The sequence below is a fragment of the Rhineura floridana genome, chromosome 14 (assembly GCF_030035675.1).
Source record: "Rhineura floridana isolate rRhiFlo1 chromosome 14, rRhiFlo1.hap2, whole genome shotgun sequence".
NCBI lineage: Eukaryota > Metazoa > Chordata > Lepidosauria > Squamata > Rhineuridae > Rhineura > Rhineura floridana.
This window is the reverse complement of record NC_084493.1, coordinates 7,850,471-7,877,153: the sequence shown is the minus strand read 5'-3', so window position 1 is coordinate 7,877,153 and position 26,683 is coordinate 7,850,471. Positions and strand designations below refer to the sequence as shown.

Sequence of the window (26,683 nt, the reverse complement as noted above, 5' to 3'; positions counted from 1 at the left end):
AATGCTATGTGCTACTCTGAGAGTCAGGCCTAAAGAGCACCTAATGAATGTTTAAATATGACCAGTTTGTTTAAACTGAAATTCTGCTTTAGTTATCGCTCAGAGAGAATTTTCAGGACCCCTCCAACAAACTGTAATTCCCAGGATTCTTTGCAGGAGACCAAATTTTTAAAATTGTCGTAATAAAAGCAATGTAAGTGTCTGGTGTAGGAATACACAAAGAGGCAAACTTCTACAAATTGGCTAAAAGATTTCCATGTTCCAACCATACTTTCAATGAAAACTGGCAAGAACATTGTTTCTAAAATTTATCATGAGCCGTTCAAAGGGCTTATTCTCATAGCCAACCACTTTCCTGTTTTTTGTTCCTTTCACCTTTTTTTTAAAAAAAATCAGTTTTATAAAGACATTTGAATCGCTAGCAGAAAATGACTTTTGGTGCTCAAAGATTCTCCACTGACATTGGCAATGTCAATGTAAATTTGCCCTTAACAAAGTGAAAACTCTTTCCCCCACCCCTTGGCAATTGTTGCTGCACTGAGTTCATGAAAGGACATTTATCCCAAACTTGGATGGGAGTGGGTCTGGGCCAGTGGCAGCTGGGGCTCCATATCACTGGGGCAGTAGCTTCATGTCAGTGGAGCAATGGAATCCGCTCCAGATTTTAGTCTGAACTTCCAAGGAGCTGTCCAAGGTGTTTCAGCCATCACTGCTCTGGGCTGTCCATTACCCCATCTGTCATTGTACAGAATTCCTGGCGTTCTCATGTCCGTCTTCCTGTTTCCTTACAGCCCACTGCACTGGAAAAGAAAGTGAGAGGCCATCTCTTTTCTGATGCCTCACGATCCTTTCTCTCTTTAAGCAAAATGTCACAGCCTCCTTTTTCTCACGAGCATCTGGTGTGCGGTCTGAGCTGTCGGTTCTGGAGGCAAACAACTAGGGTGGCTCCGACCAAGATTTTCACTCCTTTCATCTCTGCTGTTCTCTTTTGCTCTCAATCCTTTTCTCTCCTTTCTTTGCCAATTACTATAGATCACAGTGAGATTACAATGCCATTGCTAGACTTAATTCAGCGGGGCCTGGACAGCAGCCACGCCTGCTTCTGGGCTGACAGTAAATTAGTAGCACAGATCCTCTCTTCCCCCTCCCAACTTCATCCCACCTCGCACATCTGATTGGGACCTTCAGTCAATAACATCTTTAAATACATATCTGGAGCGTTTGCTCCTGTACTTTTTAATTTATTTATTACATTTATATCCCGCCCTTCCTCCCAGAAGGAGCCCAGATTGGCAACAAAAACACTGAAAGCACTTTAAAGCATCTTGAAAACAAAAGACTTTAAAACATATTGAAACAAAACATATTTAATAAACATATTAAAACAAAACATGGTTTAAAATCTTTTTAAAAAGTTTAAAACATCTTAAAAAACAATTCCAACACAGACGCAGGCTGGGGTAAGGTCTCTGCTTAAAAGGCTTGTTGAAAGAGGAAGGTCTTCCAGTGGGCACTGAAAAGATAACAGAAATGGCGCCTGTCTTAACATTTAAGGGGAAGGAATTCCAAAGGGTAGGTGCCACAACATTAAAGGTCCGCTTCCTATGTCGTGCAGAACGGACCTCCTGATAAGACAGTATCTGCAGGAGGCCCTCACCCGCAGAGTGCAGTGATCGACTGGGTATATAAGGGGTGAGACAATCTTTCAGGTATCCTGGGCCCAAGCTTTATAGGGCTTTGTACACCAAAACTAGAACCTTCAACATGGCCGCTTAAACAGTGGTTTACAAATAAAAAAATACTTGCTTGCCAGTGTCTGTCTTTGGTTTGTTTGCTTTATTTTAGACCCCCTCCAGACATCCTTGTTATTGCATATTCATGATTTTTTTTTATCCTCATGATGTTATCGGGGCTTAAGAACCTAAGCAGAGCCCTGTTGGATCAGTCCAGTAGGCCATCTAGTCCAGCATCCTGTGTTCATAGCGGGCAATCAAATGCCTAAGGGAAGCCCACCTGTAGGACCGGAGCACAACCGCACTCTCCTCTCTTGCGGTTTCCAGCAACTGGTATTCAGAAGCATGCCGCCTCCGGCCATGGAGGTAGAACGTAGCCATCATGGCTAGTAGCCATTGATAGCTTTCTCCTCCATGTCTTTGTCGAATTCTCTTTTAAAGCCATCACTGCCTCCTGTATGAGTGAATGCCATAGTTTTAACTGTGCACTTTCAATACTGTTTGCACCTGCAGATGTTTTGGGTCAGTCACACCACTCCATTTCCCATCGGTGCATACCCTGTAACTTCCTGGTTAAATCCCATAACTGTTTATGCCACAAATGTTCTGGGTTGTTTGTGTCCTGCTTCTCTTGTTCTGTAGCCCCTCTGGGCAGCAATAATGTGGTAGCATTGGGGAAGCACTGCAGAACAACTAGTAGAGCAGAATAAATCCACCACGAATGCGCTGCTATAGTGTCAAGAACATGTTGCACAATACACAAACACTAAAATGTCAGTCTGGAGGGGCCCTTAACGGCTGCCCTGTTCAGTTTCTTGACATCCGCTTGCAAATATTAGTTTCGGTGGGTGCCAAGTCAGGTTCACAGGGCTAAAAGACAGACTAGAATTCCAACTTCCTGAAAGAAAAAAGAAAGGCAGCGATAATTGCCACCTTTCTCCCCCCCCCGCCTTATGCACTTTTCATGCAGGCACAGGGCTACTGTTACAGCTTTTCACTCTAACTAGGAATTCCTGTAATTACAGAGGGGATCTTCCTTTGTGACAGGTCATAGGAAGCACTAAGCAGAGATGCCGTATAGGCATTTATCAAGCACATTCCTCTTTACCTGATCCTTCCCATGACCTCCAGCAAAGAGTTGCTGTCAAGAAGTTCCACCTCTGTTGCTCAGGTCTCCCCAAAACGGCAATTACTTACGTGGGGTGATTGGAAGGGCAGGCTGACAAACAGGCCTATGGAGGCCATACCTCTCCATGGTCAAGCAGTTCTATTTCATAGCACCTGAGAGTGGCAGGCTCCTGGATTCCTCTTTGCGAACTGGTGGTTATACAAATCTTATTTGCAATGCGATGTATGTAGCCGTGTAGTATTTGTGGTATCACAAAGCAGATGACGTAATTGTCAGTTGATGGCCCTCTGACCTCTTCATGCCTCCCGTTGCCTCTTGCCTTTTTTACTTTTCTGACGGCTTTGCCTCTCTAGATGGCACTGGTTGATCTGCATGGATGTCACAGCTGGAAGCAGAAGAGACCTGGCCCCTCAAGCTGCCCATTGGGTTAGCTGCTCTGATATCACAGAAAGGCTAGCTTAAGCAGCTGAGCATCAAAAGGGATATTGGAGACCTTTGGAACTGTATGTCCAGAATCCATGAGCAATGTTGCTTAAATTAAACTGCATAATAATGGTCTGCGAGCCATGGGCAAGATCCCCAGTGACCCTTGTTGGTGTGAATGACTTGGTTTGTTGTTTATGTATGTGTGACTATAAAGGGTTGTAATCCCAGGGACTTGGAGTGTAATTCTCCTTAAACCCACTGAAATTAATGAATCTTAGGTAATCATGTTCATTCACGTCAGTGGATCTACTCTGAGTAGGACTCACATTGACTACAACCCATAGTTCTTATTAAGGTAGTTGAAATGCAAGCAGTTTCCATCACTGAACAGATATGTGGGTCCATTTCAAGGATTTTTGCTGAGGGAAGGGCAGGGCATGAAAGAGGGCGCACCAGAACTTCCTGCAACTTTTGTTCTGGGGTGCAATGCACTCATTTGGGGCGGGGCTGTCCATGCCGAAAGCACCCTAAGAACCTGGACTTTGTTTCAACCAGCCTGCACAAGATAAGGGGGCAGTTTTCTTCCTTGGGTCAAGGAAGAAAGAATGGCTAATATGCCCCAGCAGTGCTTCAGTATCTCTGACTTGAAAAAGAACATGGGGTGTATCTGATGTTAATCCTACTCAGAGTAGACCCATGGAAATTAATGGACATGGCTAACTTACATTAATTAATTTCAGTGGATCTACTCTGAGTAGGATGTAGTTAGCGACAACCCTGTGTTGCATGTACATGTATATCTTTGCATGCAATAGAGGCTGTATAGATAGTTGCTGCATATGTCCTGCACACTCTCCCACTACTGTCCCACTTTTTCCTAGGGGATAGCAGGGCTTAAACGTGCCCATGTTTGTAGTGCCTAATTCTACATCAAAAATTTAGGGCAGGAGTGAGGAACCTTTGGCCCTCCGGTTCTTGTTGAATGGCCAAGGGTGATGGGGGATGTAGTTTAACAACATCTGGCCAAAGGTTCTCCACGCCAGATTCAGGATTTAAAATAACATGAGCCTTTGGGTGCAGATTGTCAGGGCATGGCATCTACCCAAGGTAAACGCAAAGAGCAGTGATTCACGAGTGGCTGTGTGTAAATATCTTGTGCCTCCAAAGGCTGTGCCCCTGTTGAATCCCTTTTCTCTGCTTTCTTGACAGGTGGGTGGCTGGGCAGTGGAGCCTTTGTTCTGCAACCTGTGCCAAAGGCATCCAGCTCCGAGAAGTGGCATGCATCTATCAGCTGCAGAATGGCACCTACGTCAACACCAGGGATCTGTATTGCCTTGGCCCCAAGCCGACAGCAATACAAAGCTGTGAAGGTCGAGACTGTCTTTCCATATGGGAAGCATCCGAATGGTCTAAGGTAAGGCAGGCTTGGTGGGAAGAAGCAGCTAGTTCACATGATAGGAATCCCACAACAAAAAGTCCAAAAATGGAGTCAAGCATGGATGGGCAAATCCTCCCTCATCTGATCCATAATTAATTAATCTGTCTTTTCAAGGAGAAAAATCAAGGGGACATCCACTGGAACCCTTATAGTTAATCCCCCCCACAGACTAATTAAGAATCGTCATATCTCTGGGTCAGGAGTAACATGGTGCCCTCCAGGTGTTGTTAGATTACAACTCCCATCATTCCTGACCATTGGCCATGCTGGCTGGGGCTGATGGGAGCTGTAGTCCAATAACATCTAGAGGGCTCCATGTTGGCTACCCCTGCTGTAGGTGTTTTCGCGTGCCCCAAATAGGCCCTGCAAAAGACAAGTTCCCAAAATTCCAGAACCTAAGGATGGAGGAGAGAGCCAGTGTGGTATAGTGGTTAGAGTGCTGGACTACGACCTGGGAGACCAAGGTTCGAATCCCCACACAGCCGTGAAGCTCACTGGGTGACCTTGGGCTAGTCACTCCCTCTCAGCCTCAGAGGAAGGCAATGGTAAACCCCCTCTGAATACCGCTTACCATGGAAACCCTATTCGTAGGGTCGCCATAAGTCGGGATCGACTTGAAGACAGTCCAAGAATGGAGCAAGTCCAAAAAAACGTGAGTTTTTTGCCTGGGGCATCCATACTAAGTTATCTGAGGATAAAGTCCATGAAAGCTTATACCATAGTTTTCACGGTCCTAAAAATGAAAGAGAGAGAAGCTCAAGATAACACAATTGGCATTGTGGGTTTGCTCTGTGAATAGTTTAGGTTTTCATCAAGGGTCAAAATAAAACATAGAAATAGTCTGCATACATCTCGGTTAATAGTCACTTTTCACCTTTTTCACTATTTGCAGGCCAAAGCATGTTAGGCTTTTATTCAAATAAAATGTCAGTTGTGGCATCTTTACTTAGATCCACAAATATAAATAATTCATGTTACATAAGGGATTCATCAGATAAAGGTTCCAGCTAAACCACATCTTCACAATACATGACTTTTTCATAATGTTAAAGTGAGAAGTGTATTTTTCCTTAAATAAATTTTGTGTCCAGATTGGTAACTGTCAACTGGTTGTTTAGTTAAAAACCATTTTGTCAGATGACATTTGCTGTTAATTGACCTCATATTGCATTGCGGCTGAGATGGAGAATAATTCGTTGTGTCATTTCAAGCATGTGTAAATTTATTGTGCACCATTAACTTTGATTGCAAAATAAATCATTTTAAAATAAAATAATTTCAACAGTGCTGGTAGAAATACCAGAATTGCATCGTAGTGAAACTTGCACATGAATTAATTTGTTTCTTTCTGATTGCCAAAATATTGTTTGTTTATTTATTTATTTATTATTTGATTTTTATCCTGCCCTTCCTCCCGGCAGGAGCCCAGGTATAATCTGGTTCTTGGTCAAAATATTACATCCTTAAAGCTTAAATCAAAGACTCCCTTTCAATGTGGAGAAAAATAATAAATTCTCACTTTAATGGGGCAAAGTAGGATTTTTTTTGAGATGATGCATTGCTCCATCTATTTTTAACTCCCATAAATAGGGAGCAATCATATGAAGGGGGTTGGGGAATGTGGCCCATTTAGTGAATTGACATATATGAAGAGAAATTCATGGATTTAGTCCGGCATTATGCAGTCGTCAGCTGTGATTCCCTGCTTCTGCTTTTCAGAGCCTTTAAAGCTCTGGTTGCGTTTAAGGGAAAAGGCTAAGTGCCTTTCATGCTGACAGTCCTGGTTCAAACCTTGGCACTTCCCATGAGAAGGATCTCAGGTTGCAGGGCTGAGAACTACCTTTGTCTTGACTGGATGGACAAATGATCTGGCTCATTATAAGCCAGCTACATGTGTTAATTAGTTCACTATATCAGCCCCACTGGTACCATTCTGAACAAATACTAGGAATTTGCCTGCATTTCTTGCATAAAATTGGCAAAAGCTAGATGGTTGTCCAGCAGGGCTGACTTGCCTCCCCAAGCAGCTGGGACACAAGCAACTGCACAATCCAAGAGGTTCCTCTCAGGATTCTGTGCCACAGCTCAGAAGATGCCAGAGCCAGAAGGTGAGCATGCCAGGCATTTGCAGGAGAGGGCCCATTGCCCTAATAGTGCTACCATTCTTACTTTGTACAGAATACCCAAGAAGATCAGATGTGGCATAGGAGAATTCTCAGTGTTCATGTCCTGCCTCTTCCATGTCGCAGGGCCCTCAAAATCCTGGAGCCAACACTACAAGGCACAGACTTCAGATATGAAACTCAGTCTGAAACTTGCGCCCCAACATTTTCTGCTATATTACAAGGTAGTCTGGGGCACATCTGTTTGATCATGTGCTCAAAATCTGCTCATTCCCAGAAATAATGTGTGCTGCGCCCAGCAGTTCCTTGGATTATTTGTGCAGTCTGGCTGGTCCTGGTTTCCTGCTTTAGAAGAGGAGAGTGAAACAGCGGGCAGACCTTATGAATCCTTTCCTATCTAACATGTTTCTGCTTCCACACAGCACCCAGCCTTTCTTGTTTTTGAGGCTGGATACAGCCGGCTACCGATTTCAAGACACAGCTGCTGAGTTTCAGTATCCCTACACTCTTAAGGAATTCCTCCCAGTAGCCAGAAGGATTCTGTGCTTGCTTTCACACTATAAAGATGTTACTTTCCATAAGGGGGTCATGCAATGAGCAGCCGTAAATCAAGTGGAAGGCTTCCCAGATTTTTTTTCTTCAAGAAGTCACTTTGCAGTTGCTGTGAAGTATTTCAAAGCATGTCTGTTTGCTTGCCAGCTCATAAACACTTGTCAGTCATGTCCTTAACAGGGTCGACAGGTCATGACTGCCTGGATTGTTGGGTTTTTAAAAAAAGACATTTAGACAGGCATGCTGAGATCTGCCCATTCATTGTAACATGCATCAGGCTGAGGCTTGTTTCCATTTTGATCCCTTAAATAGAGAAAATTCTTGGAGCACAGTCAAAAGATCTCGTGGAGTATCTCATATCTCCAACTATTTATTCAGTGTCAAGGCCACAGTTTCTTTTGCACTGATCCCTTGTGGTGGTGAAACATGAGGCCCAAGAAAAGGTTAGGGTATTTATTAGGAATGAGCAGTTTCATGAACATTTTCTTCAATGTCAAAAAGTACTATAACTGCTTGGCAATGGCATTTACTCATTTATTCAAGAAATGACAAGAAATAATATCCTGAAGAGGCTTTGTTTGCCCTTAGTGGCATCTTCATGCTTTTGATTGTCTTGAATTAGTCATGTGACCAGGTCACCAGGGCAAGAAGCGTGATCTTAATGATCTTTATTTGTCCTCAAGGAGGCAGTAGTGAGACCTCTTTTAAAGAAACCCTCCTTGGACCCAGATAACTTGAACAATTATAGACCGGTGGCGAATGTCCCTTTTTTGGGCAACGTTTTGGAACGGGTGGTTGCCGGCCAGCTCCAGGCGCTCTTGGATGAAACCGATTATCTAGGTCCGTTTCAATCCGGTTTTAGGCCCGGTTTTGGCACTGAAACAGCCTTGGTCGCCCTGTATGATGACCTTTGTTGGGAGAGGGACAGGGGGAGTGTGACTCTGTTGATTCTCCTTGATCTCTCAGCGGCATTTGATACCATCGACCATGGTATCCTTCTGGGGAGACTCGCGGAGTTGGGTGTCGGGGGCACTGCTTGGCAGTGGTTCCGCTCCTACTTCGCGGACCGTCACCAGAAGGTAGTGCTTGGGGAACATCACTCGACACCATGGACTCTCCATTGTGGAGTCCCTCAGGGGTCGGTCTTGTCCCCCATGCTTTTCAACATCTACATGCAGCCGCTGGGTGCGGTCATCAGGAGTTTTGGAGTGCGTTGCCATCAATATGCTGATGACACGCAGCTCTATTTCTCCTTTTCATCTTCTTCAGGTGAGTCTGTTGATGTGCTGAACCGTTGCCTGACCGCGATAATGGACTGGATGAGAGCTAATGAACTGAGACTCAATCCAGACAAGACCGAGACACTGCTGGTGAACGCCTTCCCTGCTCAGATGGTGGATGTTCACCCTGTTCTGGATGGGGTTACACTCCCCCTGAAAGAACAGGTACGTAGTTTGGGGGTTCTTTTCGATTCTTCCTTGTCTCTCGAGGCCCAAGTGGCCTCGGTGGCACGGAATGCATTTTACCATCTTCGTCTGGTAGCCCAACTACACCCCTATCTGGACAGGGACGACCTCGCCTCCATTGTTCATGCTCTGGTAACTTCAAGATTGGATTACTGTAATGCGCTCTACGTAGGGCTGCCCTTGAACACAGTTCAGAAGCTTCAGCTGGTGCAGAACGCGGCTGCCAGACTATTGACGAGGACCAGTCGGTCTTCGCATATAACACCTATTCTGGTGCGTCTGCACTGGCTCCCTATTTGCTTCCGGGCGAGATTCAAGGTGCTGGTTTTGACCTATAAAGCCTTACACGGCGTGGGACCTCAATACCTTGTGGAACGCCTCTCTCGCTATGAACCTACCCGTTCACTTCGTTCAGAATCTAAGGCCCTCCTCCGGGTACCAGCTCATCGGGAAGCCCGGAGGGTGGTTACCAGATCTAGGGCCTTTTCTGTGGTGGCCCCTGAGTTGTGGAACAGCCTCCCCGAAGAGGTACGCCTGGTGCCTACACTTCTATCTTTTCGGTGCCAGGTAAAGACCTTTTTATGCTCCCAGGCATTTTAATCTTTTAATTTTCTTAATCTTTCTACTTTTAACATGTATCCTTCTTAATTTGTGTTGTATTTCATTTTTGTTGTGCTTTCTGTTGTTTGTTTGTACATGTTTTTGTGATTTTTTACTATGATATATTGTATTTTATCTTGTTTGTTCACCGCCCTGAGAGCTATTCTGCTAAGGGCGGTATATAAATTGAAATAATAAATAATAAATAAAATAAATAAATAGTGATGTCAACCTGTAACATAATCTGATTGGCTATATAGTGTTGTGAACTCACTACATTCTCTACAGTAGCCTTGATTGTGAAAGCAAATTCCTAACCTGGAAAAAAAATGCAGGAAAAGCTGAAAACGAAAAGGACAACTATTGCAGAAATTACACACAAAAAAGGGTGAAAATTCTCAATCAAGGGTTTTGGGGAAACTTTAGTCCCCCTGCCTAAAGCTATATTTTTAGCCTGAAAATCAAAAGAGGCAAACATTTGGCACAGTCCTAGATTTTCTCTCGATGGGTACATTGCGGGATTTTGCTTTCATCTTTCCCCCATGGATTTCCCCATAAAAACATCAGATGTTTACTGCTGAAGTGGCAGCAGGAGAAGCAGTAAGAATTATGCTACACTTGGACTTCAGGTTTTACATCACAATGCTGCAAAAAAAGAAATCTTGGCTAGTGTCGAGGTGGGGGTGGTGATGAAGAGACCGAGGCCATATTAGTCCTATTCACATTTTACTCACATGTAGGGCAGAAGTGTGTAAAATGCAGCTGTGCTTTTAGCCCATGGCATGTCTTCTTTCAACAACCGTGAAAGTTCATTGGTTGCCAGTTCATTTCTGGGCTCAGTTCAAGGTGCTCACACTTATGTTTAAATGTCTTAAACATTTATTATTTATAAATAATTTATAAATGTGACAGATCAACAAAAGGACCCTCGGAAGGTCAGGGTGGCGTCCTGTGGGAGGCCATTTTCTGTGGCAGCCTCTTGGATGTAGAATTCTCTCCCTGGAGAGGTGCAATTTAAAATTACAAGTGTCCATCACAATATTTTAAATCTGAAATCTGCTTAAGCTCAGTTCCCTTTCCAGCATTATATGTTGATGCAACCAGTTTAGGATCAGCCCTGGTGAGAAGCATCCTTTTATGGTAGATTTAAAATGAAGGTTCAGTAACTGTATTGGGGATGCTCCACCTCACCCCAAAACAGGGATTGTATTGGTAACAATGCTAGTTGTCTGTTAAGCCTATCTTTGAATTTAGTCGTTTTGATGTGCACTATGAGATAGATGTTGGATAATGTCCAATGACCATTTTTTATTGCACATCAAGATGCCCATAATCTCTCAGTCAAAAAATCAAGATTCTTGCAAGAAACATTTGGGAAAGAAGAAACTCTACATCTGAAACCACATAGAGAAAACTCAAACTTGTTGGTAGCAATAGATTTTTGTTCAGTTTTCATCCACAACCAATGATTGTGCCCGTGCCTTTGCAGTGCTCGTCCGATTGCGGGCGGGGGGAAAAGAAGAGGACGGTCACATGCACCAACTCTCAAGGGAAGTGTGATGCATCCACGAGGCCGAGAGATGAGGAAGAGTGTGAAGATCACACAGGCTGTTATGAGTGGAAGACGGGAGACTGGTCCAAGGTAAGGCCATCCTTTCAATACTTATTAATTTATAAAAGTATATACTGTCCTGTAGCAAAACATACAGCAGCATTAAAAAAAGCAAAAAACCTTTAAAAGCAATACAGAACAATCATTAAAATGACTGGCTACTCAAGAAAATTTTAAGCAACTGCATAGGCCTGACTGCATTAAAAAATTATTTTCAAATGACGCCTGAAAGTTAAACAAGAGAATTTCTGCTGGAAAAGTGTCCCACAGTGTGGGACTGGCAACACGAAATGCCCGACTGTTACACAGGAGACTAAGAGCGCTCCTCCAGATGATTGAATTGGGATGTAAGGGCTCAGGTGGTCCTTAAAGTCTCCTGTTCAGGGCTTTGTATATCAACACAAGAGCCTTGAATGTGGCCCAGTAGCATATAGGCAGCCAGTGTAGATATTTTAGCAGAGGTGTTGCATGCTGTCAGCCATCTGCCCCCATCACAAGTCTAGCATTCTGCATCAGCAGACCCACATAGAGTACACTGCAGTAATCTCATCTCAAGGTTCCAAATGCATGGACTACAGTGGCCAGGTTATCCCATTCCAGATATGCAATGCAGCTGTAAATCAGTAGCGTGGATATGGCCATTGATTATCTTTTAGTGATTATTATATTGAGGAGGAAATTACTAGTCAATGGTGGAGTACATTTTTTTCATGCAGAAGGTCTCAGGTCCAAACTCTGTCATCTCCAGGTAGGACTGACACAGACCCCACCTGAAACCCTGAAAAGCCCTTGCCAGTCAGTGTTGACAACACTGGGCTAGACAGACCAATGATCTGATTCAGCATAAGGCAGATTATTATGTTTCTAAGTCCCCTCTACATTGCCAGATCCCATGTTTTTAGATATACATGACGATCATCAGAGTGAGGAATCAAAGCTTTTGCATGAAGTGCAAAGAGCTTTACGTTAAGAAAATATTATTCCCATTTTCTTGGCCAAGAAATATTCAAGGTAAATCATAGAAGCATGAGAAAAACATAGCAGAATTCATTTTAGCCCTATTAAAACTAGGGTTGTAAATATAAATGGAATCTTCAAGAACAGGGTGGAGAGGTAACTGTTGATGGAGTGCCCGTATGAAGCTCAACTGATGTCCTCATAGCTGCTTAATGACTTCCAAACTCTTGATATTCTTTGCCACTAAGCCAAAGAATAGAAGCTGTTCCTCAGATGTCCATCATGTTAGAAGGACTCAAATAAATGTTCAAGATAGATCATCATCATCATCGTTTTATGTAGTGCCATCAAATGCATATGCCACTGTACATAAAATAAAACAATTAAAAACAAATCCCTGCCAAAAAGGCGTGCAATCTAAATAACATAAAATGAGGATAACAAAGGAGGGAAGGAGAAACAAATGGAAGATAAAGCGAGGACTGCAATTGCGCATACTCAAGGTATATAAATTATATATATATAAAATAAAAAAACCTAAGCTGAAATTCCAAAAGCTTTGGGGAAAAGGAAGGTTTTCAGATAAGAAAAACCAAAATTGAGGGAGCAGTCTGCAAGTGCTCGGGAAGACAATTCCAGGAATACGAAATTTATGGTTACTTCCATATCTCAAACTGGGACCGAGCCTATTCCATTAAAACAGGAATTCCCAATGGTATTATGGTGTATTTGTCTCACCCCTATACCAAATCGATCACTGTGCTCTGCAGGTGAGGGCCTCCTGCAGATTCCATCTTATCAGGAGGTCTGTTCTGCACAACATAGGACGCGGGCCTTTAGTGTTGTGGCACTTACCCTTTGCAATTCCCTCCCCTTAAATATTAGACAGGCTATTATCTTTTTGGCACCTACTGAAGACTTTCCTCTTTCAACAAGCCTTTTAAGTTGAGACCTTATCCCAGTTTGGGTCTGTGTTGGAATTGCTTTTTAAGATGGTTTTAATATGTTTTTATTATTTTATTGCTTCCTGTTTTCCACCCTGGGCTTCTTTGGGAGGAAGAGTGGGATATAAATGCAATAAATAAATAAATAAATGACGTGAGAAAGGCTTGTTACTTGAATTGATTTTTTTTTACTCATTGCAAAAGTTAATTGAATAAATCAGCTGATACAATTGAACAATTTTAGCGATGAAAGTATACCTCAGTCTCTCTGGATTGGTGGATCTCTTTAGGAAAAATTATGGGATCCAATGCAACTGAATAAGCAGATATTTCCTTCAAGGCCCACTAGAGCACTGTTCTCCAACCTTGGGTCCCCAGATGCTTGTTGGACTACAACTCCCATGATCCTTGGCCATTGGCTAAGCTGGCTGAGGTTGATGGGAGTTGTAGTCCAACAACATCTGGGGACCCAAGCTTGCAGAACAGTGCACTTGAGCACCTTATTAAGAAGGCTACATAGCTGGGACATTATCACTTTGGCAGCTTGGCTATGTCAAAGTGCTTACTGGGACAGCTGCAGTGCAAACTCATCCCTGGGACTTTTTAGACCTGAGCAGTGTGTGACCAAGTAAAAGTTAGATTTTTAAAAATTGAGGTTACATTTACATTACAGATTTATATCTTTTTGATTCCATGTGAATTCTGAGGATTCTTTGAGTGGGCATCTGGTTGGCCCCTGTGAGAACAGGCTGGGGGACTAGATGGGCCACTGGCCTGATCCAGCAGATTGTTCTTATGTTTGACAGTAATTGTTTAGTGAGGTGCTGTGGTAGAATGCTGTACATCCTCTGCCTTGCAGTACTACATTTCCCAGAATGTAGTCCAGTTGTTCTACTAATTGAACCTTAGTTCATATCAAGTCCCTTTACATTGCTAGATTCCATGTTTGCATGAGGAACAAAAATCTCCCAGGAATATTATATTCCATCTTGGTTATGTAAGTCAGCGCAAAAGAAAAATATTTAGGCATATATTTTATCACAGAATGCACGTTTAAATACATATTTTACATCAGTGTATGCATTACTAAACTATCCCACAAATACACATTTTTGTACATGTTTTGAGCTAACAACCATATCTCAGACTTGAAGAAGTGTCGAAGCGGAAGGATAATTAAAATCCTTATCTATTTGTATTAGGCTGGGAGCTACAAATTAGGTCCTTAAAAATGCAAAACAAATGAAATTCTTCTCCATCTCTACCTAATAGATATATCTTATCTTTCCCAGCCTTAGTGGTCTTTCAACCAAGCAAATGTTTTCTGCAAAATAATACACAGAATGAAGGGGTTTAGTAACTTCACTTTTCTTTCTAACAACTCCAGTTAAATTATGTAACTGACTCAGTTCAGGAAAAGCAGGTCAAATCAGTGTGATTTTTTAAAAAAATTTCATCGGTTGACAGCAAAACTGTAAGCATGTGGTCTCAGGTAGCTGATGTAAGTGGGATTACATGATCTTGAGCTAGAGAGAAGGGCTCCACTCTTTCACTCTCTGCTAAGCCTGTATTTAGGTCACACCAAGAATTTCTGTCACCAAAGGTTTCGAATATTGAACATTATATTATTCATAACCTGGATCATAGAACCCAGAGGGCCAGCCAATATAAACAGCCTCTGTGTATTAACAGGTGAAATAACATTTCTTGAGGCTTGCAAAACAAAAGCCCCTCCTCTTCAGGGTATGAATTGATCACAGAGTCCATTTTTGGAAGTGGGGCCTAGGAAATAATGGTGGTGGTCTCCAGTTTTATCTGTTGAAACCATCGTAATTCAGGATTTGGAGAAGAAAGAAAAAGGACCATGAATAATGGCTGTGGCAGCCAAAAATGGACAATAGCAGATTTGGGCTGATACTAATTCACTGAATTAGCCCTCAAGGCCCTCAAATATTTGTCTAAAAGTCATGAATCTCTTATTTGATCACGAAGCTTATGGGTGGAATCCAAAGGGTTATCGCTTCACTGAAAGAAGGCATCCAACAGTAGAACAGGGAGATGACCATTTTCAACAGTTCCTCCTTCCCCCTGCACCCCAATGCTCCCTCAACACCCTCCTCCAGAGCAGATTTGGGGGGCAAGGACTGAGGGCTGGGGAAGAAGACTCACCCTCCCTATTCTGCTGGTGGAGCAACACCCCTTGGATCCCACCCTTGTCGTAACAGGGAAGCAGGAGTGTAGTTGTCCAGGGTCTCAGGGGGTCTTAGACCCTTTACTTTTTTGGCAGCCAGGTCCCAGCAGGATCCCTATGTCTCCAGCATCCTGTGAGCCAATCAGTATGAAAGGGGAATGTGTTAGTCACAGAAAGTCTTCTAACTTGCTTCCTGAGTGGAGCCAGTCAGAGTGAAAGGAGTTCTTATCAGTTCCTATTTCAAAAAGCCAAGCAGTGGAGAGTGAGAATTCTGTAACTGCAAAAGAAAAGGCAGTGAATCCTGATGATAGCATCCCATCTACATAATCAAGCAGGTTGGTAGCAGCAGGAGATAAATGTGTAGACACTATTCAGGAGTTCAAGCAAGTTCTCTGACACTGAGAAAGGACAGGCAAATGGTGACAGTGACAGAGAAGCAGAAAGCAGCATCTGAAGCTGGCCAGATCATTCTGTACACTTAGAGGGTTGTAGAGTCTTAGAAGGGCATGTGGCTGTGAATATCATGAAAGGACCCTGTGCTTCTGAGTTTGCCAGTATGCTACTGCAGGAAAGGTCCTAGGATGGTTGTAATAGACCTGCTCTGCCCTCCTCTTGGCTCTTCTCTTATTTCACCCCTGAGCCTGGCAAGTTATGCCTCTCATAAATGACAATTGGACTACAAGCCTTTTGCCAGGTGAAGTTGTCCCTAGGAGCCAATAAGCATGAAAGGTGGGAGTGTTAGCTGCTGAGAAGAGCCTTCTTAATGGCTGACTCACCTCCTTTCACTCTGATTGGCTTCAATCAGCAGGAAAGGACAAGGAAGCATGTTAGAAGACTCTTCTCAGTGGCTAACACAGTCTCCTCTCATGCCAATTGTCTCAGGATGCTGAAGACACAGGGATCCTGCTGGGACCCTGCTCCCAAAAAAGTAAAGGATCTAAGTCTCCCCAAGACCCTGGATGACGACACCCCTGCTGACATCTATCTAGTTAATAGTAATAATTTATACATAGCCCTTGACAGCGGTCAAAGTGCTTACAGCCACCCTGTAAAGTAGGCCAGTATTATTATCCTCCAAAGAATCTTGCCTATGGTCCATCTAGTGAGTTTCATAGAAGAGATGAGATCTGAATCAGAGACTTTCCATCTGACAGCTCTGTCTCTCATTAGCACACTCTGGAGCCCTGGTAGCACTATATTACTTTTGGAAAATTTTCTTTTCTAGAAAACTGGAGGGACCGGGGTGGGGGGCAAGTGGCTCATAAAGCCAGAATCGCATTCTGCATGTATTTACTTGTTTTAAGTAGGAGATAAATAACTCCGTATTTAAGGCTGGCCTATGCTACGCAAACAGCCCCCTTCCATTTCCCCCTCCCTGGTAGCGGGCATGGGAATCTGGCATAATGCCCAAGTCCCGTGTTCTGTCTCAACCCCCCCCCCAAGCTGGGAAACTATTCTTATTTTCCATGTCATGCACCTGACTGGCAGTGCCTGTCCATGATGCACCCTGGGGACCCGTCTCCACCTGGAACGCTTTTTGAAGCACTGGCAAGCACTTGGCAAACGAGGGAGCCCGGAGAATGCTCTTGCCGCTGCTGCCAAGTTGTGTCACTCGTGATAAAGTACATTTGGAAAATTGCCTCCAGCCACCTGCCTTCCCCTGCCACGAGGAGCTGCCAATTGCTTCCGCGTCGTTGCCTCTGCTATCCTGGCTGCAGGTATTCATCCCAGCCGGACACGCGAAACCTGGGGGAAATCTCATTTCCTGTTAGAATCACCCCGTCTTTTGTACCATCCCCTGAGATGTCTTCTATGTGGGATCAGCAGTCAACCATCATTGTCAGGGAGTAATGAGAGCCTTCTAATTGCGACTGAATGGTTTTGGCACGGTCAGCGTAAACCGTCTTCTGTAAAACTGGGGAGGGAAAAAAGACGGAAAACAAAGAAAAGCCATGGTACACAGGGCAAAATATCTTAGAAACGATAATTCTATTGAACTGAATTACAGATTCCATTCTGTCTTACTGGGGCCACAGGCTTGAGAACTAGCACGGCATAGTGGCCAGGGATGGGCGAGAAATTCAACTCTGTTTGCATTTGAAGTTGAATCTATCAAATTCACACTTTCCGAAATGAATCCGTCATCCATTGAAATCCACACTTATTTTAATTTGGTGGTGCAGTTCTCCAACCGAACAACATTTACAAAAATGCATATGTTAGGGGGAAAGGGTGCATAAAAAGGAACGTATGGGTGAAAATAACACACACATTGCATGATATGATGAGAATTTGCTTGCAAAAATTTGTACATTGGTCACAACTGCGCACAAAAATGTTTATCTTAAGAGAAATTCGCACTAAAATGTGGGAGAGTTTTCATGAGGATTTGTTTTTAAAAATTGGCAAAACGCTGCAGAAATGTGGAGAACTGAATTTAAGATTGGAAAAATGAGTAACAAAGAGAACCAAAATGGACAGGACTTTCCATCCCTAATAGTGGCTAAGATAGAAACAGGAAGGCCCCCGTTCCAAACCTTCACAGGCCACTTTGCTCAGTGTCAAATAAAACCACATTTTTCATGCAGTCAGAGACCCATTAAACACTCAGGTCACATCCACCCTGTACACTTAAAGCACATGGCTTCCCCCAAAGAATCCTGGGAACTACAGTTTGTTAAGGGTGCTAGGAGAGCATCGTGAATGTCAGTGATGCGAGACTCTCTCCCTGCTTTGCTGGACTGCTTCTGCCTGGCCTGGGAGGGTTGGGTCCTGACTGATCCAAGCTACAAAAGCTGCTTCTACTTGATGGTGCCAGAGACCACCTTGACAGGGCTTTTGTTGGGGACAAATTTCCGTTCGGGAGGTCAGTAATTTTTCCTGTTATTGGGGTCATGTTTTTGTATTTTATCAATAGACCTTATGATTACAAGGGAATTGTTTCATTTTATTGTATATTTTTGAATGAGATGTTTTCATTAACTTATTTGTTTGACTATATAAAGTTTGTTTTGTAACTTAGTGAATTATGTGACTTTTTCCATGCTGTAAGCTACGTTGAGTATAGATTATCTTGGAAAGACAGCAAATAAACCATGATGGTGATGATGATGAATCGTAGCTCTGGGAGGGGTAAACTATAGTTCCCAGGGTCATTTGGAAGAAGCCATGTGCTTTAAATGCATGCTGTGGATATAACCCTAGTCTCAGCTTTCTGCCTCTTACATCTTCTGCAATATGGAAATAATACTGCTCAGCGGAAGAAGAGACAGGAACAGGAAAATTGGAAAAGTGAAATAAAGCTTTGAAATAACCACCCAAAGCATGGAATGCAAGCCTCCAGGTCGGTTGGAAAATGAGCAGGTGGCTCCCTTGGGTTAATTTAAGAAGAGCTCTTGTTCTAGATGGCCAAAATACTTCTGCTAGCACCTTGTTAACAGAATACAGGTGATCTTGTGGTGTTTAATCATTCTCATTCCTCACTTTACATACTGGTTTGTTTTTGGAGCAACTATGAAATGTTTGCAAAAAGAATTTGGGGAGGTTTTCAATATCAGATGCAGCCAGCCAGACGTTTAGAGTGCACGATTCCTCAACTTGTGCCAGAGGGATTATGCAGGTGGAATACTCGCGGACGCACAGCCCCTCTGCGTGCTGTTCTCCATGCAGATGTTGCACGTACAGATGTCGCCTGCAGAAATATCTGGTGATGCAACAGTTGGGTTTGCATTCCTTCCTGCAGCTCTGTGCACGATTTACGATCGCCATAAGAAGGAAAGGCGATAAGTTTGCCAGAGCTCCTGAAGGGAGTGGGGAGCATCAGTAATGTTAGATTATCAGATCTTCCTCACACATTTGCCAATGTTTTGATTGTAAAGGAATCTCATGACACCATCACCTCAGGCAGTGGTGGATGGTAGCTCATTCCCAACATAGGTCCAGCAGCCTGGACAGCTCCTTGAAAGTTTGGACTAAAACTCAGAGTGGATTCCATGGCCCCACTGACATGGAGTCACTAGCCGTGACTGGCCTCAGTACAGGGTGGCTTTATGAAGAGAGGTCCTATGTGTCTGGCTTTTAGAACACTGACTGTTGGTTCTTATTGAACATGCCCACGCTTATCGTAGACATCAAATGTAATTTTCTTAAATTAAGTAAAAATCAGCCATGCATTTTTTAAACTTTTAAATAACACAAGATGGTCAGTAATAGGATTATAGGTACTCTGTGAACATGGCTGGTTTTTAATTAATTTCAACAAATTATGAGTCCACTGACAGAAAAAGTCCCAACAGGGGTCTGGATTATTTTACTTGTGTTTTAGACTTTGAACGCTGGATTCTCTCTGAGTGTTTTGTGTATTGCCATGAAAACTTAGAAGGTTGTTAAGTAAGCCTTTCTGAGTTCAGGACTATAAGTTTTGTAAGATTTTGTTTTGAAATGAGCTTATGGGAAGCCTCAGAATGGCATGGGGAGTATTTTCAATTTCACATGGCAGAATGTGAAAAATCCATGCTGGCTACATTATGCAGCCACTCTCGTGGCTGTATAATTAGCAGCAGCAGCAGCAGCACTTTCTATTCATTTATTTATGTACAGCATTTTTACACACATGCTCCTCAGCCAAAAATGTGGCTTACATAAGATCAATAATAAGAGGGGCAATCTCTGCCCACAGGCTTGCAATTTGAAAGCCACAACGCAAAAGGAAAAAGGGAGGTGGAGGGAAAAGGAAAAAAAGCAAACAGGCAGCAGTTCTGATCATGATCAGCTGGATGATGGAAACAATTCAGGGAGAGGAGCCCAACAGAGCTGATGTCTCAGCAGAGCCAGTGGAGCAAGTCCTGCTTCCCATTTCTCCATCTGCTTTAGCATGTTTTAAATAGCTGCTGCTAGGTGCTAGATGACAGTTCAGGAAGAGCCAAACTGAGCTGGTCTCTCAGCAAAGCCAATGGACTGCTGTCCCACCGCGCCCTCTGCTGTGGTCTTTCATGTGTTCTCACCGAGTGCACCTGCAGATGGAGGTAGGGATGGAAGGGGCTGTCTATTTCCGTCCACTCCGTTCCTCATTCTTCCAATCTTAAATTTGGTTCTACACGTTTTTGCAGCAGTTTGTGATTTTTTTAAAATCCTCAATATTCTTCAGCCTTTTAGTGTAAATTTCTTCTAACAAGCACATTTTTTGTATGCAGCCTTGACTAGTGTTTTTGCAAGTAATTTCTCCTAATGTGGTGTGTTTTTGTATGTTGTTTTCATCAACACATTTATTGTTATGCACACTCCCCCCCCCCAATATCTGCACTTTTGGAAACATTGTTTGGGTGGAGAATTGCATCGGAAGTTTTCGCTCAGTGTGAATTCCAAAGGACGGCTCCCTTTTGCTTTGGAAAGTGCAAATTTGATTGTTTGGCTTTGAAGGCAAACTGAATCAAAATTCTCCCCCCTCTGTAGATGGAGATGAGTTCCACAAAAGAGCCCTTCCTGCTAAGTGGACCAGCAGTACTATAATGTTGTTCTAAATTCAGAGCTTGGAAAAGTTACTTTTTTGAACTACAACTCCCATTAGCCCCAGCCAGCATGGCCACTGGATTGGGCTGGTGGGAGTTGTAGTTCAAAAAAGTAACTTTTCCAAGCGCTGGTTCTAATGCTGATGTTTCAGTGTTAACATTGTTAGCCAAAATAACATAATGATAAAGCGGGATGTAAATAAACAGAGCAAATCTTTTGTAGCACTTTTGTCCACAGAATTCTCTTCCTCATTTGGCCTGTATATATTTCCAGAAAGCTCATGAATGTAGATGCTTGTCATTGTGAACTCTGGGCTCTCTGGAAATGGTGAAGTCATTTTTAATTATGCACAGAGATGCACTTTAAAATGTCGGCCCACCTTGTTTCCAATATCACCCGTCCTGAAAATGCTGCTCGGAGGCAATTGGAAAAGCTTGGTAGGGTAGGTGCCCCTTTACATTCTGCAGTACAGTTGTAAGATCAGCCAATAAATTTTCCCCTCATGTAATTTGTTTCTTTGCCTAATGCTGAGCTAGGCCCCTTGGATTGAGAAGGCGTCCCCACCCACCCCCAACTGGAATTAAACAAATCATCCGCTTGACACAAAAACTCCACATGAAAGATGGTTTTTTAACAAGACTAGATACGTTCTTCTTACCGCTTGGGTGTGTGTTTTCTTCATTCTCCTTTGTTTCCCCCTTTCCTTTTTTTTAAAGCTGTGAATTAGCCCTATGGGCTAATTAGATCTTATCAGCTGAAGGCAAAGCTCCTGTTCTAGTATTTTTTGAATTAATGATGCTAAAGGGGGCAGTCTGAGTGGATCTAACATTTATGAAAAGATCTATCATGTAGTGCTTAATGCTGTAAACTTGAGCCCAAGTGAATTGTATGGGCAGACAGGGCATTGATTTTGCAAATCATCCTCACAGGATCAAATCTTTAATTTTAGGGGATTCAGAGCTACAGCCATGTCCTCTCAGTGAATGCTCTGCAGGAAATTTTGTCTGCTGTATCCAAGCCTGCCCTTATTTTTCATTCAGTTTTTACATAAAGTGAAATACCTTCATCCCACTTCCTGCTTCTTGTAAGTACTTAATATAAGACAATCTGACTGACGCTCCATTAAAGTAAGCCAGTATCTGTGATGATGCAGAGGGACAGAGTGATGGTATGCATGGCTGGGTGGAAAGGGAGAGGGAAGCAGTTCCATCACAGCTAAATCACCATGTATGCTACTTTACATCCCCTTATGTCTACCCCAAACATGGATTTTCCCAATAGATCTTCCACAGTGCCAACTGCCAATCACATAGTCAACGTGGTACCCTCCAGATGATAGTGATCATCCTTGGCCATGCTGGCTAGGGCTGATGCAAGCTGGAGACAGTCCAGCAGTATCTGGAGGTTGCCACGTTAGCTCCCCCAACCAACTCCCTTCAGCTGACATCCAGCAACATCCAGAGGGTCACAGTTCCCCATTCCTGTTCTAGGACAATGGAACCAATGACCTAGGGAGGTGGTGGGCTCTCCAACACTGGAGGCATTCAAGAGGCAGCTGGACAGCCAACTGTCGGGTATGCTTTAAGTTGGATTCCTGCACTGAGCAGGGGGCTGGACTTGATAGCCTTATAGGCCCCTTCCACCTCTACTACTCTACGATTCTACATGGCCCCTGTAAGATCCATGATTTTCTGAATCAAACTTCAGCCAGATGAGACACCAAGTCAAACTATATGTGTGTAACAGCTAATAGGATTTTTACATGCCTGATTAAATGACTCCTCCAGTTTAAAAAATATATGAGAAATTCACAAAGCAGAGAGGAGGATTCTAGCCAAGCTCCATGCTTCCTTTCAGGATTGAGGGAACTGTGACAGGGAGCATTCAAAGATACACACACACCCCAACCTACAAACTCAAGTGGTGCAGTCCAGGAACAAATATGAGCTTGTATACCTGGACCAGGACATTGAAATTATCTCCCACTGAAACCAGTCAGTCTGTAACATTTATCAATAAGGGTGCTATGGGTAGAGGGGAGTATTTTGCAGCATTATCAACATTTACTGTCCCATGCCCATAGCACCCTTGTTGTTAGAAAGTACAATGCCGTGTGTGCAAGAATCCCACATTTGTACACTTTTCTGTATCCCTGTTTCCTGGAAAGCGAACTCTGTCTCTCTCTCCCTAAAATAAGCCAGATGTCTCTTTAGCTGCCAAAATCAGGCAGTTCAAGATAGATGTTAAAGTCTGTCTTCCTGGCATTGAAAAGACTAATTGCATAGCCTAGGTGATGATCTTGGTTTCCCAGGAGAAGCAATCAAACTCAGCTCAAGGCAAGGAAAGAGAAAAACACACACACACTTGGTGGTTCTTTGTGTGCTGAGAAGCAGAGCCGGCAGAAGCTGTGGAAAAATACCTTGAGTCTTTGCCCTCTTGGTGGGTCCAGAGATACAGAGATACAAACGTGCAGGCAGGTAAGCATTTGCTGTTTGCTATTCAGACACCCAAAATATAAATATATATATTCTCTCTCCACACAAACAAGCCTCCATTTTGATTTGATTAACACCTCTATAAATGTGAGAAATATTAGCCAAGAACCAAGGAAATCCATATTCCCACATTTGACATGGTGTGCTGCTATCGGGCACAATTGTGACTCTTGCATTGACTGCAGAATAAGAGGTATCTTTTGCATACTTCATGGCAGGATCAGGTGAACATTAGCCCCTTTGAAGCGGGAAAATGCTTTGGGGAGGTCTGGGCATTGTGGAATACCAGGCCTCTCTGCTTGTGTTGAAAGGACCACCCAGATAGATTTATATGGATCTAGCCCCAAGTGTGAGGATATGGTTATATTTAGTAATGTTAGACTTCCAAACTACAGATCAGGAAATGGAATGCTCAGTATATGGGGAGATCAAGAACAGCAAAAATGGAGGGCATACATGCATCATGCATTTGGGGAGAGGGGGAAGGGGCCCCACAAGTATGTGCAATACAGTAGGTGTTTAAAGCAACAGGGTCAACCTAGCAAAAGTGAGAGTGAACAGCCAGATCCCATGCAACTTCACTTCCGGCACTCACAGCAACAGCCAAGGAATGTGGACATAAATGCATAAAGTGTGCATAAAAATGTATATTTAGTGAAAATAGCATGCCCAAATACATTTTATCAGGGAGCGTGCTTATGCGGGAAAAAAAAGTGCACAGAAAAATGTGCATTTTAGGATAGCTTTGCACCAAAATGCTGCTGAATTTTCATGCAGATTTTTTTTTAATTGCAAACTGATGTGGAAATGTGAAGAATTAAACTTAGGAGTGGAAGAATGAGAGAAAATAACTGACAGATTTTCCCATAGAAAATGTAATATTTATGTATTTATTTATTTCCCACCCTTCCTCCCAGTAGGAATCCAGGGCAGCAAACAAAAGCACTAAAAATACTCTAAAACATCATAAAAATAGACTTTAAAATATATTAAAATGAAACATCCTTAAAAACATATAAAAACAAAACATCTTTAAAAACATCTTTTTTAAAAAAAATAAAAGCTTTAAAAATGTGTTAAAAAGCAATTCCAACACAGACCAAAAATGTCTTGTCTTCAGTCCTATTTCAGCATGCTGCTTACATGTAAAGCCTAAACATGAGGAGAGTGGGCAGAGACAATAATGCCAAGCTCCACCATCCCCATTGCCCACCAACTCACAGACGGTGGCTGCTCTAGAACACCTGAAGCGAGCCTCCACAAGTAGGGGGGGCTCCTCGCTTCATGCAGTTGCCCTCCATGAGTTGGAAGTAAGGATGAAAAGATGTGTCAATTTTTGTTTGATTCAGTTGCATTTACAGCCAATTCAGTTTGCATTTAAAGCTAATGCAGTTGCATTTAATGCCAAAACTTGTATAGCTCTGCATTTATGAATTTATAAAGCTACCTTATCTGGAGTTAGGGACGGGGGGGGGGAGAAATTAGATTCAGTTTGCCTTTAAATGGGAATATATCAACTTTGCACTTTCCAAAACAATATGAGCACGGAAACACAGCCATCCTTTGAAATTCGCACCTATATGAATTTTGCGATGCAGTTCTCTAGTGCTTAGAAAAATGCATATATTGTGTAAAGGTGTGCATAACAGTGAATATATTTTTGAAAATAACATACAAACATTAGGATAAATTGCTTGCAAAAATGTATACGTTGGATGAAACTGCACACAAAAAATGTGTGTATTAACAAATTTGCACTAAAATGCTGAAGAATTTTCATGAGGATTTTTTTTTTTTAAAACCCACAAATTACTGCCAAAATGTCAAGAACTGAAGTTAAGATTGGAAAAATGAGAAATGGAGAGAACCGAAACTGACAGATCCAAAATTGACAGATTTGACAGAGAACTGAAATTGACAGATCTTGGCATCCCTAGTCATCAAATCATTTAGTTGTGGTTACTTTAGTCCCCTGCTGGGCCCCAGCTCCTGCAAGATACAATTCACCAAATTTATCTCCTCTTCCCCAGTGCTCCTCCACTTGCGGGAAAGGCCTCCAGTCCCGCGTGGTGCAGTGCATGCACAAGGTCACCGGTCGCCACAGCAACGAGTGCCCTGTCATCTCCAAGCCTGCGGCCTACCGACAGTGTCATCAGGAACCCTGTAATGAGAAGATAAATGTCAACACAATTACCTCTCCAAGGCTTGGTAAGTACGGCTTTGCTGGGCTTTGAGCCTCAAGGGTTGTCACCCCCAAAGAATCAAACTCTGATGGCAGCGACCATTCTCCGATGCAGTTGCATTGGTGCATGGGGATAGACACAAATATGACCCAGCAGATCTGTACCTCTCTTTTCCTCAGCTGGGTTAAAATCCGCTCCCGGGGCAATTTTGATCAGGAAAACAGCATGGGGGGAAAGGATTAAAACACCCTCTTCCCCCACCAGCACTCTCTGATTGTCACCCACCCATGCTTTAAGATGAACAAAAACGACAGGAGATCCAATAATGGCTTCTTCTGTAACATCAAGTGTGGACCCAAGACTGGTTAAATGCATTTAATGTGTCTAGGTGTCCCCCCCACACACACACACACACTTCTAAACTGATGGCTCTCCAATGGCTATTAGACCAATTAGAGCTTTTGGTAAATTAGCAGAGTTGAGCTTAGTGTTGCTTGCAAAGCACTCTGTGCTGCATGGGTGTGATTTTACCTGAGAGAAAGCGAGCGTTTACCTTGCTTTAGATCGCTCAGACTTAGACTTGCTTTCAAGATAAGAAAAGACTACTTTATTAATAGAAATACATGCTGGATAGGAAAGGAGCCACTTCTATCTAGCTAACTAAGTTGGAGGCTGCAACGGCCATGCCTGGACATTGCCCCTCATGCCAGAGGAGAGGAGACGAAGAGAACATGGCTCCTTCTCCTCCGGTGGTCTGCAGAGAAGAGAGAAACAGGAAGGGGAGTCAGAGGTGCGAATAGCTCCCTGAGACATGTCAGTTTACACGGAAGGAAAACAGAGAAAAGGTGAGCACAGGTCAGTGGCAGCCTAGCCGATCTCTCTGTCTCTCTCCCCATGCAAAGAGGACGTTGTCACACTTCTAACATAAGCAATGGCCTTGGGACGTGGCAACAGAACCAAGGCCACAGGCATGGGGCAAGGAAGGCTCAACTCTTTCCTCTTATCCACTGCTGTCTTCATGGAACACCCCACCTCTGAAATCGGTATTGATCCCAGGAGGAAAACATTTGTCTAGTTAAGGGGTGGGGACCCTTTGGCCCTCCAGATGTTGCTGAACTACAGCTCACACCAGCCCCAGCAAGCATGACCAATGGCCAGGAATGCTGGGAGTTGTAGTTCAGTTGTAGTTGTGAGTTCACACCTCACACATGCAGATTATCTCTCATTTTCTTCTGTGGGAAGGAAACATTTGGCCCCAAGAGTGAGAAATGCTCAGGCACACTTTAAATATTTGTGACAGGGAAAAGGGAAATCCCTGGGCCCGCA

General features: G+C 43.2%; 1 protein-coding gene across 3 annotated transcripts in view; it reads left to right on the top strand.

Moving 5' to 3' along the window:
• ADAMTS17 (ADAM metallopeptidase with thrombospondin type 1 motif 17) overlaps nt 1–26,683 on the top strand; it is a 207,083-nt gene that overhangs the window by 161,840 nt on the left and 18,560 nt on the right. For all 3 annotated transcript variants that reach the window (XM_061595291.1, XM_061595290.1, XM_061595289.1), the window contains 3 exons: nt 4,498–4,702; nt 10,957–11,109; nt 25,205–25,382. In XM_061595291.1, coding sequence (XP_061451275.1) covers nt 4,498–4,702; nt 10,957–11,109; nt 25,205–25,382 — 536 coding nt within the window. The remainder of the gene's footprint in view (nt 1–4,497; nt 4,703–10,956; nt 11,110–25,204; nt 25,383–26,683) is intronic.